This window comes from Falco biarmicus, chromosome 2 (assembly GCF_023638135.1).
Source record: "Falco biarmicus isolate bFalBia1 chromosome 2, bFalBia1.pri, whole genome shotgun sequence".
NCBI classification, from domain to species: Eukaryota; Metazoa; Chordata; class Aves; order Falconiformes; family Falconidae; genus Falco; species Falco biarmicus.
The window spans coordinates 121,472,930-121,488,302 of record NC_079289.1 but is presented as its reverse complement, the minus strand read 5'-3'; the positions used below and the strand labels follow the sequence as shown (position 1 = coordinate 121,488,302).

At 36.1% G+C, this 15,373-nt stretch overlaps 1 protein-coding gene across 1 annotated transcript in view; it reads right to left on the bottom strand.

The window, feature by feature from the left end:
• Positions 1-15,373, bottom strand: part of ABI3BP (ABI family member 3 binding protein) — a 166,177-nt gene that overhangs the window by 109,474 nt on the left and 41,330 nt on the right. The window contains 3 exon segments of the mRNA XM_056329210.1: positions 330-381; positions 3,227-3,288; positions 6,312-6,493. Of these exon segments, the coding sequence (XP_056185185.1) occupies positions 330-381; positions 3,227-3,288; positions 6,312-6,493 (296 nt within the window).

Here is a 15,373-nt window from a genome sequence, read left to right as displayed (position 1 = left end):
GTTAAGCTGGGAGATCAATGTGCCTGGACAATGCAGTTGAGAGAGAAAAAGAATGGATACTAGCAGAAATCAGAACAAACTGGTATCCATTCACTGATTCAACTAAGTCATTGTTCATAATGCAAGGTAATAGCTCATTTTATTAACAGAGATTGGTAACAGCTGAACAGTATTTGTAATTAAAGGATACAATACTTTGTAAGGCTCCACATATTCTAAATGGAAACTTTCACGACATTCACATCTGAGTCAGAATTTTTTTTCTTTTCCATTTTAATTTTAAGTTACTCTTGCAAAGCGTAAGAATAAATTAAAAAATGCAAATTTACCTTGTTTGATTATTGTGACAGGGACCAACTTCTTGTTATCACGCAGTGTAAGCTAAGAGAAGAGAGGGGAAAAAAAACCCAAAACCAAAGCCTTGGGATAAATGCCATAATAGTAATTCAACTTCCTGAGTAACAAAAATAGAGGGCTCTAATCCTGTGCTGCGCCAGGCCCATGTTAACACTGGATATGGCTCTGGCCATGGTCACTGAAGGTTACACTATTGCTTCAGTTCCCATGGGTTAGTACAGTAACATTGCATTTTCATTTCCTTTTTTCAGCTTGAGTATTTTGCTTCATAAAAACACAGTATTTGACAGCTTAGGAATCCCCAATCCTTTTTTTCTTTTAAGTATCTCTTGAATACTCACAGGGGAGTAGTCCAGAAAGGTATGAAAAGCTGAAAATTAACTACAACAAAAAATCTGAAACATGCAATTACAAATTCTGTCATAGGATATAATTATATTCTCAGGAATAGTACATTTAGAATACAAACTATTTCAGAACCGGGTGTACATTTCTAAACTATCAGCACTCCTGGGTGCACAGTCTACTTAAAGTAGATTAACCCAGAGTAATTTTATTGGGTGAAATTGTTTTCAAAGTATAATTGGCCAGCCACTCATGTTCTTCTCACATTTTTATGCTAAATAGTTGGACTTTTCTGCTGTTCACTTGCCTTTGACCGAGATTACTTTTTGCCCCAGTGTGAATGTTTTCCAGGATTTTGATACCACAAAAATAAGGAACTCATGAATGGACCCCACATTTATTAAAAGGAAGAAAGCAGCTGATCCTAAGATTAAAAATTAGTATTTACTACAACACATCGGTACAAGGAACAACTTCTGAAAGCTTAATAATACACTCAGGTGACGACAGGAGGCAGACAGTAATGCCAGCAATATAAAAATGCTAAATACAATAAAAGTGGATATTTTTTTTTTACAGTTATATCTAAGTTGCAAGAAAGAAAATAACTCAATTACCTCTCTTTGTTAAATGTACACTGCTAAAGTCCAAATCAGTTAATGTTCATTTTGCACTTCATGACACCTGGTCTACTTCATGTGAAAGAGCACTTGCATGCAAATTCAGCATTTGATGACAAAGCTTCAATTTTTTACCTAAATATAACTATTTTTGCTCTAGTCTAAATATTAAAAAAAAAAAAGATGCTTTAAAAGCAACAGTTGGGTACACATACCAATGTCTAAGAAGCTGGAGGAAGGCAAACCTCAATATGTCAGATGGCCCTTTCCTCAGGGAAATGGATGGAGGCTGCTTATTCCATCAAAGCTGTTACTTTCTGCTACCCAGTAACAGTTTTGCATTGGCATGAACATGGTTTGAAATTAAGTGGAGGTTTCAATCATTGTCATTAATGAAGGATGCAAAATAATATTCCTTTTTTTAATTGCTTAGTAATTTTCCTTTATTATTAACAAGGTTTTCACTTCTATTTTGCCTTCTGGTGAAAAAAAATGTGTTGCAGATGATCAGCTTTTGAAGTAACCCTGCTATTTATGTGACTAACAAGTGGGATAAAATGCATTTATCAGAAGGAGGTATTCATTTCATTGTATTTCATGTCAGGAGCCCTACAATCAAACAGCTTAGCTGTAGCTCACAGAGCCCCAGGAACTTAGTTAAACTGAAAGGGTGAACCTGCCAAAAGAAACACAAGCTGGTATGTGACCGATGTTGAAAGGGCAGAATGACTAGATGGATCAGTAATGTTGCATTAATAAACAGCCTTTAAAAATGTCTCCTTACAGAGAAGAGTTAGAACCATGCTGATATGAGTCAGTTGTGTCTTTGGAGAAGAACAAGGCAAAGAAAGCTTGACCTACATAACACTCACTCTGGCTTTGCACTGATGATGCGATTGCACCACTGAAACATACTCCACCTAATACTGTGGAAACTGAAGTAATAACATAAACGTAAGAGCGGGCCACTATCTGCTTCCCAGCCTTAGTTTTATGGCTTTTTGCACCACTAAAGTGAGAATGATAAGAGAATTTTTAGAGCAATCTACGGCATATTTTCATTATATTTCTGTGTAGGGTGATAAAGCAGTACTGTGCTGGAACTAAGCCCTGAGAAGCTGACTAAATGCACTAGATGCTGGCTTCAGTCCTTCTTTCATGTTTAAGCTGTGCAAATATTTGGAAAACTGTTTTAGCTCACTTTCTCAGGAATTCTCTGGCATAAATAGAATCTGTACTTCTACAGAAGCAGCACAACAGAGTCAGGGTCCTGGCACACAAGGTTTGCTAAGAGGAGTAAAGGAACTCAGCTTACAGTTCATATGCCAGAATGAATTACCTGATCTTGGGCTAACACATGTAACTTACAACACTTATGGGACCAATAGGAAGAACTGTAAAGTTGATTTCATCAACAACATAATGAGATGAGCACCTTCCTGAATTGCTAATCAACTGGCTTCATATTACACAGATAAAACATCTTCTCTTGAATATGAGACATGACTGTTTCCAATAACCTAAGCATTATACTGCTCTAACTCTGTACCTAATGGTATAATTGAAGTATTACTGGTCTAATTGAATACCTAATTAGCCTACAACTAAACCTATGTAATGGACCATGGCTTGATTCCTGCCATGCACACATGGAAACCATCAACTTCATCTTTTTTAAACCAGAATCAGTATATGTATTAATCTCAGCTACGGTTCTCAATCATTTCAACAACCCACATATATAAACAATTCTCCATACAGTTATGTAGTCTTAGATTTAACAGATATTTTTTTAATATTTGCAATTTGTGGCCATGTCTTTCTCAATTTATTCTAACAGAAAAACAAAAACTTGGCCATACAAAATACATATCTGGTATAAAAAATAAGACAGTTTTGCATACCTGTGTTTGGGAATTAGGTACCAACTTGTACATATTCTGGAGTTGTCCATTTACTTTTTTATCTGATTTGACAGAAAGATAAATAAATACACAAAATTGCTTTTTGTTTTGTTCAAAGCAAAGCAAACCAAGTTTATCCACCTTTTTCAATAGCTAAGAAATTTAGGAGGCTTAATGACAAAGTATAAAAAAATACTATGCAACAGTTTTGTTTGGTCCTGTTTCTCCAGACTAGTAAATTCATCTGCAAAGCCTCCTCTTCAGATTTTGACAGAAAGGAAATGAAATATATTCCTGTTGTTCTACAACAGCGGGTAAGAGAGATGAAGTGGTCTTTGGGACTTAGTAAGGAAAATTCAGAGGTGCCTAAGAGGATTCTTTAATAACATTAATATAACCACAACACTAATATGCAAGGCAGAAACTTGAAAGAGGAATGTCTGCATCCCATCTGGCTAAAAGCAGCATGTTTAAAGATTTCCAGTAGTTAGTCTTGCTTTTAAGTGCACTCTTCTAAAAACATAAATACACATTTAGCAGTAGCTATACAGAGCAGGCATATCGCTTCTCTTTGGGTCTGACACGGCTTCCTTTATCTCAACAAATGAACAAAGTAACCCAGGATTTAATCTCTGAAATCTTTCTCTTAGGTTTTTCCTCTTAGCTTCTTAGTATTATAAGATTGGTATGATGCACCTGTTAAGTCCCTTCCAGCACCTCTTCATATTCTAGCATGATGCTTCAAACTTTATCTACATCTTCCACCTTTACACTTTTCTGCTCCCTTTGTGTTGATAGGTGTGTAAACAAGAGTCAAGCTACGTATTATCCTATTTCTTCACAATTCCATCCATAACAGATAAGCAATTGAAAAAAAATGAAACTATAGTGAAATACCAGTTGAGAGACATTTAAGTTCACATGTTATCCTGAATAAAACAAAACAACAACAACAACAACAAAATCTTTCAAAGTGCTTGATGCTTCTCAGGAACAGGACCTACTATTGGCCTAAAGACAAGGGAAAACTGACAAAAGTTTCACACAAACTTAATGAGAAAAATCATGTTAAGATGGTCAGAAATAATCTACTGTCATCTCTTTTGATAGATTTTGGTTAAATGTTGAACATTTGCCATGTCTCTTCTGTCTTCCCCAAATCCTGAATTAAAACCAGATTCTCCTCCCAACCTCTCCCAACAGGTTTAGCAGATAACAAAAACTGGACCAGCGCATTCAACAAATAAAAGACCATGCCACAGGAATTTCACTTTACAGTAATTTATACATTCTTCAGTGAGGAAAAAAGTTTACAGTGAAGGATGTTTGGTTTTGGTTGAGATGCTTAATATATTAAATGACCCTGAATTGCTGTAAGACAGTAAGTTAAAACAGAAACAAAGAGGCCATTTGTGCTGATTGGTAAACTCCTACATGCAGACAGATGGTTACAAATTTATAATAAATGTTCACTCTCTGTTTACTGCCCATGGTTTCTGTATCTACCTACTATGCATTGACAACACAAAAGCCTTGAATCTGAAAGGTGGTGACGATTTTCTGATTAGAAGACATGTTAGCAGTGAGCCAGAATGTAGACATACAAGGTAACGTCAAAGTCCTCGGATTTAGTTGCTGCAGAAGCATCCACTGAATATACAAGTCTACATTCTGGGTAAAACAAATCTCATCTAAATAGAATATGAACTCTTACAACAAAGTTTCTTTCAACTAACCTCAACCAGTCTCTGTCACTTACAAGAATGATTCTCCTGGCCTATTAAAAATGTATAGTGTCTGTAAGAAACAGCACTTAGAAATATACTATATACAAAGAGCAGATCTAGTCATGTCAGTGGATATATTTCAATCAGTCTTGAACACAGTATTAAACTATAAACACTATGCACTCTTCATTCCCTCCTATTTGAAGTGCTCAAATACATTCCAGAACTCACTCTACTCTAAAATACTTAAAATGTAGGGGGAAAAGCCATTTGCTAAGCCTGCTTTAGAGCTGTGAAGCAGTTTCTTTTTGTGATGCAGGTATAGGAAAAGGCAACCATCATTCTCCACTTTAAGCTCATTGTATAGTGATGGCACTATTCTGGACTGCTAAAATTACTCTAGGGTCACTGGGCTAGTACTTCAAAGTTACAGCTCTCTAACCTACGATGATACCCGCAAAGTTCTTTATTAGGGAGTATGAGGGCTTTTGCCATGTTACAAGCCAACCCTACTGCTCCCCTCCCTTATCCTCAAGTATCCCAAGCTGTAACTCACCTACAACTTGAAACTGAGGTCCAAATCAAATTTCTTCCTCTCATTAAATGGAGGAAGGCTCTGCTGCTGCCTATTTCCTCCACTGATAGCAGTGCTTCTTTGAGCAGTACCTGTTTTTTCAAGGGTTAATTTGATGTCACCTTGCCTGCATTGTCTTGGGACTTTGGAGAAAATCTTAAAATATGACTGAGAGAACAGCCAGAGATGCCATACACTGCCTCTGTGATAACCCAAACAAAAGCATACATGACAGCACATGCTTCAAACACCATTTACATAATTCCTTGACCTAAAATTAGCTTCAAATTCAACTTTCCAGCAGTCATAAAGGGCCCAGTGTGATGAATGCTGAATAGGACAGACCCTGCCTAGCTTTCAACCAGCTTGAACGTAAAAGTAGATATAAAAGAAGATTCAAGCAAGGATAATACTTTCCATCAACTGAAATTAGCAATGATCTTACTATTCAAGGCCCAAGGAAAAAGCCTGGAAACCAGTCAGAAGTATAAACACGCATACTCTACACTTCTATGCGTAACTAAACTAAACACTGTTAGAGTTCTACCAATCTGCAGCAGATTCACTATATGCAACAAGAACACCTTTCACAAGAGCAGGTGGCAGTTTTTCAAACACAAACTATTCCTAGTCTCACCAGTTCCTAAAAGAATGTTAGGTGCATAAGGGATAGCATTTAAACAATGAAAACCTGATCAGTAGCTTACTCTATGCAATACCACAACAGAGGAAAAAATACTGTCAAGCTGAGTTGCTATTTGATTAATTACTGTCAAATACTTACTAGACAGAACTGTCTTATGATTGAAAGTCTTGCTCCAAACACTATCCTCTACGTTGTCTTTAACTCCAAATTCATAAAGTGTATTTGGCTTCAGATTGTCCACCACTGTCTCTGTAACTGGGCAAAGCTGGAAAACCCATTTCTTGTCTTTACCCTTTTCTCTGTAGCGTACTGTATAGAACCTGTTTGACAAAAAAAAAAAAAAAAAAAAGAGAGAGAGAGAGAGAGAAAGATAAATTCTTCACAAAACCTCACCACAACACAACCATTTTTGTTAGTAATTACTAAAATAACTTCTACCCACCATCGCTCTTGTTCTTTCTGGCCCCTTACAGTTATCAAATATCAGAAGACATTTCTTCTTCTGCAAATGTAGTGCTAGCCCAGTCACCTCCTAGATACATATATGCTTCCCATCACAGAGCCCCCAATATCAGGGGTCTTATACAAAGAGCAAAAGAACAGTCTCCTTATTCACAATCAACCATGTGTGTGAGTTTCTGACCACAAATTGCAAGCTCATTTTGCAAGCAGTTCCTGTGATTCTGACATATGCCGGAACTAGTCAATTGAATCATGAGTCTACTAGTCAGGAAGCCTCAACCAATTTCTCAAAATCTTCTATATCCGTCCAGGGGAAGGTGTTCCCCTCAAAATTGGTCCAAAAATATTCTCAAGGGAAAACCAGCAATAGTTGACATTTATATAATACATTCCTCATTCAGCAATCCCATTATGTATTGCCCACACTTGAAACAAGAAAGTAAACCAAGACATTACTTTCAGCAGTTTAAACGACTAACATGATGAATGCTAACAGATTATGAAATAAAAAAACATTTCTACAGAAATTGCCCAATTCAATCAAGCAGCACCACCCTGAAAAAGTATGACTGCAATGTAACCAGTGTAAAGCAATGTAATTTAAGTGGTGAGAGTTACGGCTCAAGAACTCCACTGCCTGATACAGTCTCATTTTCAATATTCATGCTGAATCACTGCCAAACTGGGGTGGGGTTTTCTGGTTTTGTAAAAGCAAATCTCAGAGACATTTGGCAACTTTTCAATCCAATTATTATTGAAAATTGTTAACATAATGTAAATAAAGCATATCCATCTCCATTTACATCAGCTGAAAAAGGATGAGTCAATCCCATTCAATTGTATTTTTCCACACTTAAAGAGCAATTTAGGGCCATAAAACAAACACAACTCTAAACCTCCAAGTACATGCCCAAGAATCTTTCAGAAGCAAAAAGAATAAGAAATTTGGGTTGTAAGATTGAAGCCAGATATTATATAGGAAAATATATGGAAAGAAAGGAAAGGACCTGAAGAAAACAAACCAAAAAGAAGAGTTCTTTAACCAACTGAAAAGGTGTCCAAAGTCCAAATTAAAATTACTTAATGGACTAAATATAATACTGCCACTGCATAAAGTTGCTTTTGCCAAAGTTACAGAAGAGCACTTCCAGAGTAGAGTATATGTGAAAGATGACTGGTGAGTACAGGGAAATTCTTCCTTCATTGTTACAACACAACCTAAGACAAGGTAAGTGCCAATCATGGAAAATATTTTCACACACACAGACTCACTTTCTTTACATATTTTATTTCATAACTGTCTAATTTGTCTTTTTGGCACCAAAAATATAAGTTCTCCTGTTCTAGTTGCTTCAGTTCAGCTCATTCAGGTATTCCACCAGCTTACAAAATTAGTATTTATATTGGCTCACATATCGTATTAGCTGTACTGCTTCACATTCAGAACAAGCCATAGTCTAACCCAAACCTTGGAAAGACATAGGATAAGTCGTGAATATCCTCTCTCTTCTTATCAGTTCCTGGTCCAATTCCCTATGTCAAGCAACAGAATTAACTATAAGTTGGAATGACGTTTTAAACAAGAAATTATTGGCAACATTAAAAAGAGTAAAATTTCTCCTCCTTTATGCTCTGAATCCTTTCATCCATAGTCACACAGATGTTGACAGTCAAGAACAGCTTACTTGAACTGTCACTGTCTTGCAGAGGATGTGACAGTAATAAACAAATCCCATCTGCAACACAAATTCATCTTGCTGGACCCCATAAAGTCTCTTGGTACAGGATTTTGAATAGATATAGATCTACGATCAAAATGTGAATCACAAGTAGAAGTAGTCACCTTCTTCCCAGCTTGCCTAAAAGAGGAAATTTAATTTGTTTTCATAGAATCATTTAGGTTGGAAAACACCTTTGAGATCATCAAGTCCAACCATTAACCCAGCACTGCCAAGTCCATCCCTAAACCATGTCCCTAAGCATCGCAACTATGTGGTGTTTAAAACACCTCCAGGGATGGTGGCTCCACCACCTCCCTGGGCAGCCTGTTCCAATGACCACCCTTTCAGTGAAGAAACTTTTCCTAATATCTGATGTAAACCTCCCTTGGCGCAACTTGAGGCAGTTTCCTTTTGTCCTGTTGCATGTTACCTGGGACAATCTTCATCCTTACGTTTTCCTGTCTGCTTTAGTTGAATGGGGTAGAAATTAAGTGATCATATGTGATGGAAAGAAAACAGTATAATGATTCATTTTAATTACTGAACAGTCTAAATGAATAGCTGCATCAGAAATTAGGAGGAAAAATAACCCACCAAAAACTTATTCATGATTAATAGGCTTTTACATGGCTGCTCCCACTTGCTTCTACTAGAGAAAATGTTCTGGTTTTGAATACTGTCTCCACACCTGCAAATTCCTTCTCCCTAATGTGACTTAAAATACAGATCACACTTGTATGTCAAAAAACATCTTTCACTAAAATTCAAGGCTATTAAAAAAATCTGACAAGATTGTCATAGTTAGGCCAAACTATGCCATTAGAAACATGCAGCATAGAAGATATGTGCTCTCAAGTCCAAGATTTCCAAAGCCTGTAAAAACTTCACCAGGGGTGTAATTATTTCAGTGGAAACTTGCCACAGCGAGTAGTAAAAACATGACTGCTATGACAGAACTTCCTCAGCCATTTCAATAAAAAGCAACCAACATGAAGTTCCATTTAACAATTTGCAAGTCACAATCATTTCAGTATAAAAATTATCCAAATTGTAAAAAACATGCAGTTTTGGGGAAATGCAATCTTTTGTTTATAGAGTATGAATTCAGAAATTGCAAGTTTTGTCATCAAAGAACAATTCACTGTTAAAACCAGACCAATGAGCTGCCAAATAAGGTGTAACTTCAGTGCCTGGCTGAGAACATTTTATTGATTAAATTTTGTTGTTATTTCTCCTTTTCAAACCTTCCTTTCAGAAAAAAAAAAAACAATACCAAGCCATCCACAGATATAATTGAAGACACGAGAAAGCCATAAAATCTAGTTACAACTTGTGTATCAATCCCCTTGTGGCAGTGACATCGATGCACAAACTTTGCACAGCTGCCCTAGGGCTATGTGTATCAGAAGCTGCAGAACTTCTTCTCCGACTGCAAACATTCAGAGAAAACTTCTCCATAGATTCCTGCAAAAAATGATAGCAGGCAGGCTGAAATGGAGTACAGCCACAGTCACACAGGGGGGAAAGTTACGTTGCGCTATTTCTTAGATAGAACGCTTCCCATTATCTCTGTGAGGTAAGAATATGAAAAACTCATTGAGTACTGAAGGGCTCTGATATGAAAGTAATACACTATTCCAGTGAAGTGTAATTGGAACAGTCCCAGGAATGCTACTCACAGCTGTGAATGCTTGTTTGGCCTTTCAGCAAGCAGGTGGCACACCCAGTTACACTGGGTGAGAATTTATTTTCATCTAGATTCTCAGCATGTACAAAGACCTGGCAGTATTTCACTGCTTTTATTTTTGATTCTTGTTTGTTTTGGTGAGAGACTTGAAAAGGGTACAATTTACCAGAACAATGTTTATTGAATAGCACTTGCATTCCTATTTACAGCCAATACTAATCAAAAGATTTCAGGGTTCACTTTGCTTCTTTTCCAGCTAGTGCACTATAAAACATTAGAGCCCTTTTGTTAAGCTCCATAAAAACTAATCTTTCCCTGTCTCACTAACAGGCAATGTTTCACTCATTAGAAGACACCTCCAAGCAAACCGCCATGGGACTGTAGAGAAATTTTACCTCCTCCCTTTTTACTAGACAACTGAAAGCATAATAAATACCAACAATTTAAACAGAACATGTCATGAGCAGGTGAGGGGTACTGTTCCACACAGAGTTAATTGCTGCAATAAAGCCCCACCAAAAAAAACCCAAAAATCTGACCACAGTAAAGAAATAAAGTGCCATATTTAAAGTTTGCATTCTTGAAGCTCTCTCTACATTAACAAGCTTTAAGTATTCTTTCACAATATTCTGATTTCACTTGCCTCCACCTATGATGCACACCAGACATGAAATAATGGCAGAAATAAAAGAAGCAAAACCAATCTAATAATTTAAAGGAAGCCACCAGAGTACAATATTAATCCATAGGGCAACCACTATGGTGATTATGATACCTGCAAAATCTAGGTAAAAGATTATGAGCCCGATGCAAAAAGATGTTTCTATCCTTTTTACGTTTGGTTTACATAGGGCTGGCTTTTTAAACTCTACAATGCAAGGCAGCGAAACCGTTTCTTCCTCAGCTTAGAGCTAACCCTTTTATTATGCAAGAAATCAAGTTATGATCACTGTTTTAAAGAAGCCACCCACAGGGGTTTTGGTTTTGAAATTAAGGAAATCTTGCTGGTTGCCCAGAGAAGCAAAATTCTAGGATGGATAGGCAAAATGTAAAGTTTTTATATATCAGTATGAATGACACTGTCTTGCTAAGAATTCCAGTGCTATTTTTCCAATTGTTAACCAAATCTCTTTTTAGCCAGATTCCCAGAAAATGCTCGTACAGTCAAATATTTGTGCACAAACAATTAGAAACTAGTAATCTTATACAGCAGATGGTTTTAGGAGATTTCCAGACTAAGTCGGTTTGTACAAATATCATGGGTTTATTTGGAACCAGATCCAAACCAAAGTGCCAAAAAATTTAATCATTACTATTTTGGTCACACATAACACTAAACAATTAAGCCTTGGAGATATAAGGACATTCCCGGTCTGTGATTTTGTGTTTCCATAGATAAAAGATTATAAAACTTCACTTTGGTGCATAGGAATGAAATCAGACCTTTAAAAAAAGACTGTTAACGTACACATATATTTATTTGTTTATAGTTGACTTCATTAAAAGCATAGCATCCATTTAGTGTTAGAAAGTAATAAAATAAATGGTTTGAACTATGATTTTCCAGATACTGAGTTTCACAAATCAGCACATGAAGTTGATTATATCGTTTCTTTTTTATTGCCAAGTTTACTTTAAAGTAAGATACACCGATGTATATAAAAGGATGGGAAGAATTACATTGCTGATGGCTACTAGTTAAGTTTGCAAAGTGCTTTCTAATTAGTTTTAACTTTTACATGATCACTAACATTCACTTTTTTCACTCATATTTAGTAGAACTACTGAAATTAATTGAAGCATTAGAGGTTGCAAAGAATGAGAGGCTGACCACCAATAAACCTTTCCATGTTTAAAGAAGCTTTTAGCATACATTACTTCCACAGAAGTCAAAAGCATCTGAATCTCAAAAAGTTTATTTGCTGCAGTATGTTTTCCTTAAGGAATTCTGTTAAGTTTAAACGCCATTTTCTATGACATTTGCAACACAAAGTATGATTAAGTTGGCAGCTGCATTGTGACACATATTTGTAGATCGGCACAAAAGTAACTACATTGCATCTACACATGTACATATCTTTCTGAATTTGGGATTTTAAAATCCCTATTTCTATGTGCTGTACAGCATAAAGAGTAAGTTTGGATTCTTTTCCTTTTTTTTTTTTTCTTTTTTTGTTTTTTAGAGCATGAGATACAAATTAAGTAAAATCTGTACTACTTTCAAATATGACATGAGGACATCTAAATTATGGGCAGAAAAGATTAAACAGTATAAATGTGAATTTCTTGAAGTTCTTAACTTAGATATTTTTCATTAAAATACTCATACCTTCAGGTTTTAAGTTTCTGTTTTACATGTATCTGAAAGTGTGGGGGTTTTTCTATACAATCCACTCGATAAAGTAAAATATAGTACTCCATCTACAAACCCAGTTTCTGCCTTGCAACATTTTCTGTTTCTTCCCCCAAATGCCCTTCCTAAAGAACTGAAGGTCAAACTCTGCCTTTTTCAACTCCCTGCTCCATTCTGGGTTCTGTGGAGTCGTTCTAACCAAAGGCCAAAAAAAAATGTCTATACTCTCTTTTTCAATACTCAATACAATAGTCTATACTCTTTTTCAGACCTAACCAGACAGTAAACATTGGCCCAGTAAGTTTGTTAGGACAGCTCTGCCCACTATTGTTTGGTTGAACACTGAAAGGCAGAGAGGGCAGAGAGGAAACAGGTCTCTACTCTCGTGTAAACATAAAAAGAGGAACTGAACATGACTGTGCAGCAGGTTATCACGACTCTGCCATCCTCCCTCATCAACTACCTCAAACTAGTGTCAGAAAACAAAATGCTGAGAAAGTGAACTCGACATTGTTGGTGGAACCCTTCTGGTGTTAAGTAGTTTTCATCAGTTACATAAAACCAGTCGCTTGAGGTTTTTTGGTTTGGGTCTTTTTGCTTTGTTTTGTTTTGCATTCTAGTGCTAAGGCTCTGACCAGAGATGATAGACACTTCAAAGATGCTTTAAAATTTGCCCTTGCAAAGAACTTTCATCCACAGAAATGGCAGTGATTACCCTTGCTTCCACATGGAATTAGGGTTTGGGGTTATCTTGCAGGAAATAGGTAGCACTCTATTGGCTTATGCTCTTAATCTCAAGAGAGGCAAGAAATCAAAGAATGGTTTGTCAAAAAATGGCATGGGAAGTTTTTCTTCATTGGAGTTTCTTAAAAATCACTTTGTAAGTACAGAAAAACAGTATGTGCCCTCAACAAGCAAGCAAGAACTTCACTGAAGCAATAAAATATACCAATGCTTTTTGAGAACAAGGAACCTCTTACTCAAAACTCATTTGCTCACAAAACCAGCTCCTCTAAGGACTATCCCACGGAGGTCAGACTTGCACTAGAGAAAATATTGGCCAACAGATCCACGCTGTTCCAATGGTTTCCATCTTCTTAGGCAGTAACATATTCAACTAACTTGTATTATGCAACATTTGTACAAAGTCCAACATCCATTTGGGAATGGCAAAATCTGAGGCTGAGAACAGTGACTCCATTTCAGGTCATACAGAGTTACATATCTAAAACTTAGTGGAATATTAACCGGCAGAACTGAGTGAAAAGGTCATAATTGCCACAATACTGCCAAGGTCAAAGACTAGAGGTTAGTCACTACACAACAATCTTGAGGATGATTAACAGTGCATTTCAACATGTCAAAGTAAGGAGAATGTGCCAGATGAAAAAGGATCAAGTAAGGGAAGTAGATTACCCCTGCAATACACAGAAAAGTTGATGAATCTGTTATCTGATTTTAAGTCTTGTACTTTTAGCACAGTCCTAACTTGCTAACAGGCTAATATTTTCTCTTCATACATTATCAATTACTTAATCATAAACACAAATTAATAATTTTTCTTCTATACACTGACTAAAAATATATTTGAATCCAATCTCTGCTTGGAATTACATAAATACACACTATGGTCATGTGGAAAACTGTTCTCATCATTTAGACAAATCACAAGCATTTTGGTCCAGTAAAGGTAAACAAAATAAAAAGCAGCACTTAAGTGATATTTTTTTTCCCCTTCACTCCTATGCTTGATTGCAAAACAGAAATCTGCTTATGGGTATATACCCATACTTTGATATGGTCGTTTTTAATTTAAGTGGTTTTAAACTAGCTACTCATAAGTGTCAATGTGTCTTTAGAGTTGAAGTATAGGGAGATACTCAAACAAATGACCAATTCAATTCTTGTAGGCAAGTCCTCTTATGGGAGCAAAAGGGAAATACATGGATGGTACTTTAGTACAGCCTGACATTTCACTAAAATGGAGTCACATTAGAAGTAAACATCTGAGAGGAATCAGCTAACTGACTAAACAACACTTAACTAAGGAACAAGATTTTGGGGAGATGCATACCATTAGTTGACACAAAGATATGGTAAAACAAATCTCTCATACTAGAATAGCAAACATAGACAATATATTCTAAACCTAGAAAGACACCAGTAGCACTGCACTAAGTAGAAACATTACATACTATGTTTAAGAGTTTGTTCAAACTTTAAGTCAATGAATGTCCAACAAGAATATTCAGTTACTGAGAAGAAAACCTGAAGATGATGAAGGCATTGTGGTGGATACTATATGCCTTGAATCTCCAGGTAGATTAACACAACATACAGGCTTCTTCTGAAGTGTTCTTCCTTCCCACTGCACCATTGGTGCTGTAACACTGCTGCTGACACAGCACATAGGGAAGGTAAGTTCCATGGTACAACCAGTGCTAAAATTATTATGTGAGGAGAACACCTTACAGGCTCCTCCATGATCAGCTTGTTTCTTCAGTTTCTAACTGTATGAAACTATTTGCTTCTTTCTTTATTGAGAGAGAAAAATTAAACCCTAAACTAACTTTTATTTCTACTGAAAAAAATTCAATTAAATTACATGCTTGGACATTTCCTAATACTCCATAACAATTTCCTAATAAACATTGATGTTGTTTTTCAATAGTATTTTAAATTCTGGTTGGTGATGAAGATCCAAATTTGTTTATGAGAAATTTTTGATGATTGAAAAAGGGTTAGTTCAAAACTTTTGAGATGTAAGAAAAAGATCATATTGGCTACATGGGATGGCTTTTTTTTTTAATATAATCTGTGTTTGACATCCAGTTTAATAGCATCAATGGAGTTTTAATATTAACATCAAAGTAAGGAGCTTCAAGTCTAAATTAGACAGCTACAATTTAGTCAAAAATTTGACAGATAAGGGGAAAAAAGTGTTCTCAATAATGCAAAGACGCATTAAAAAAAAAAG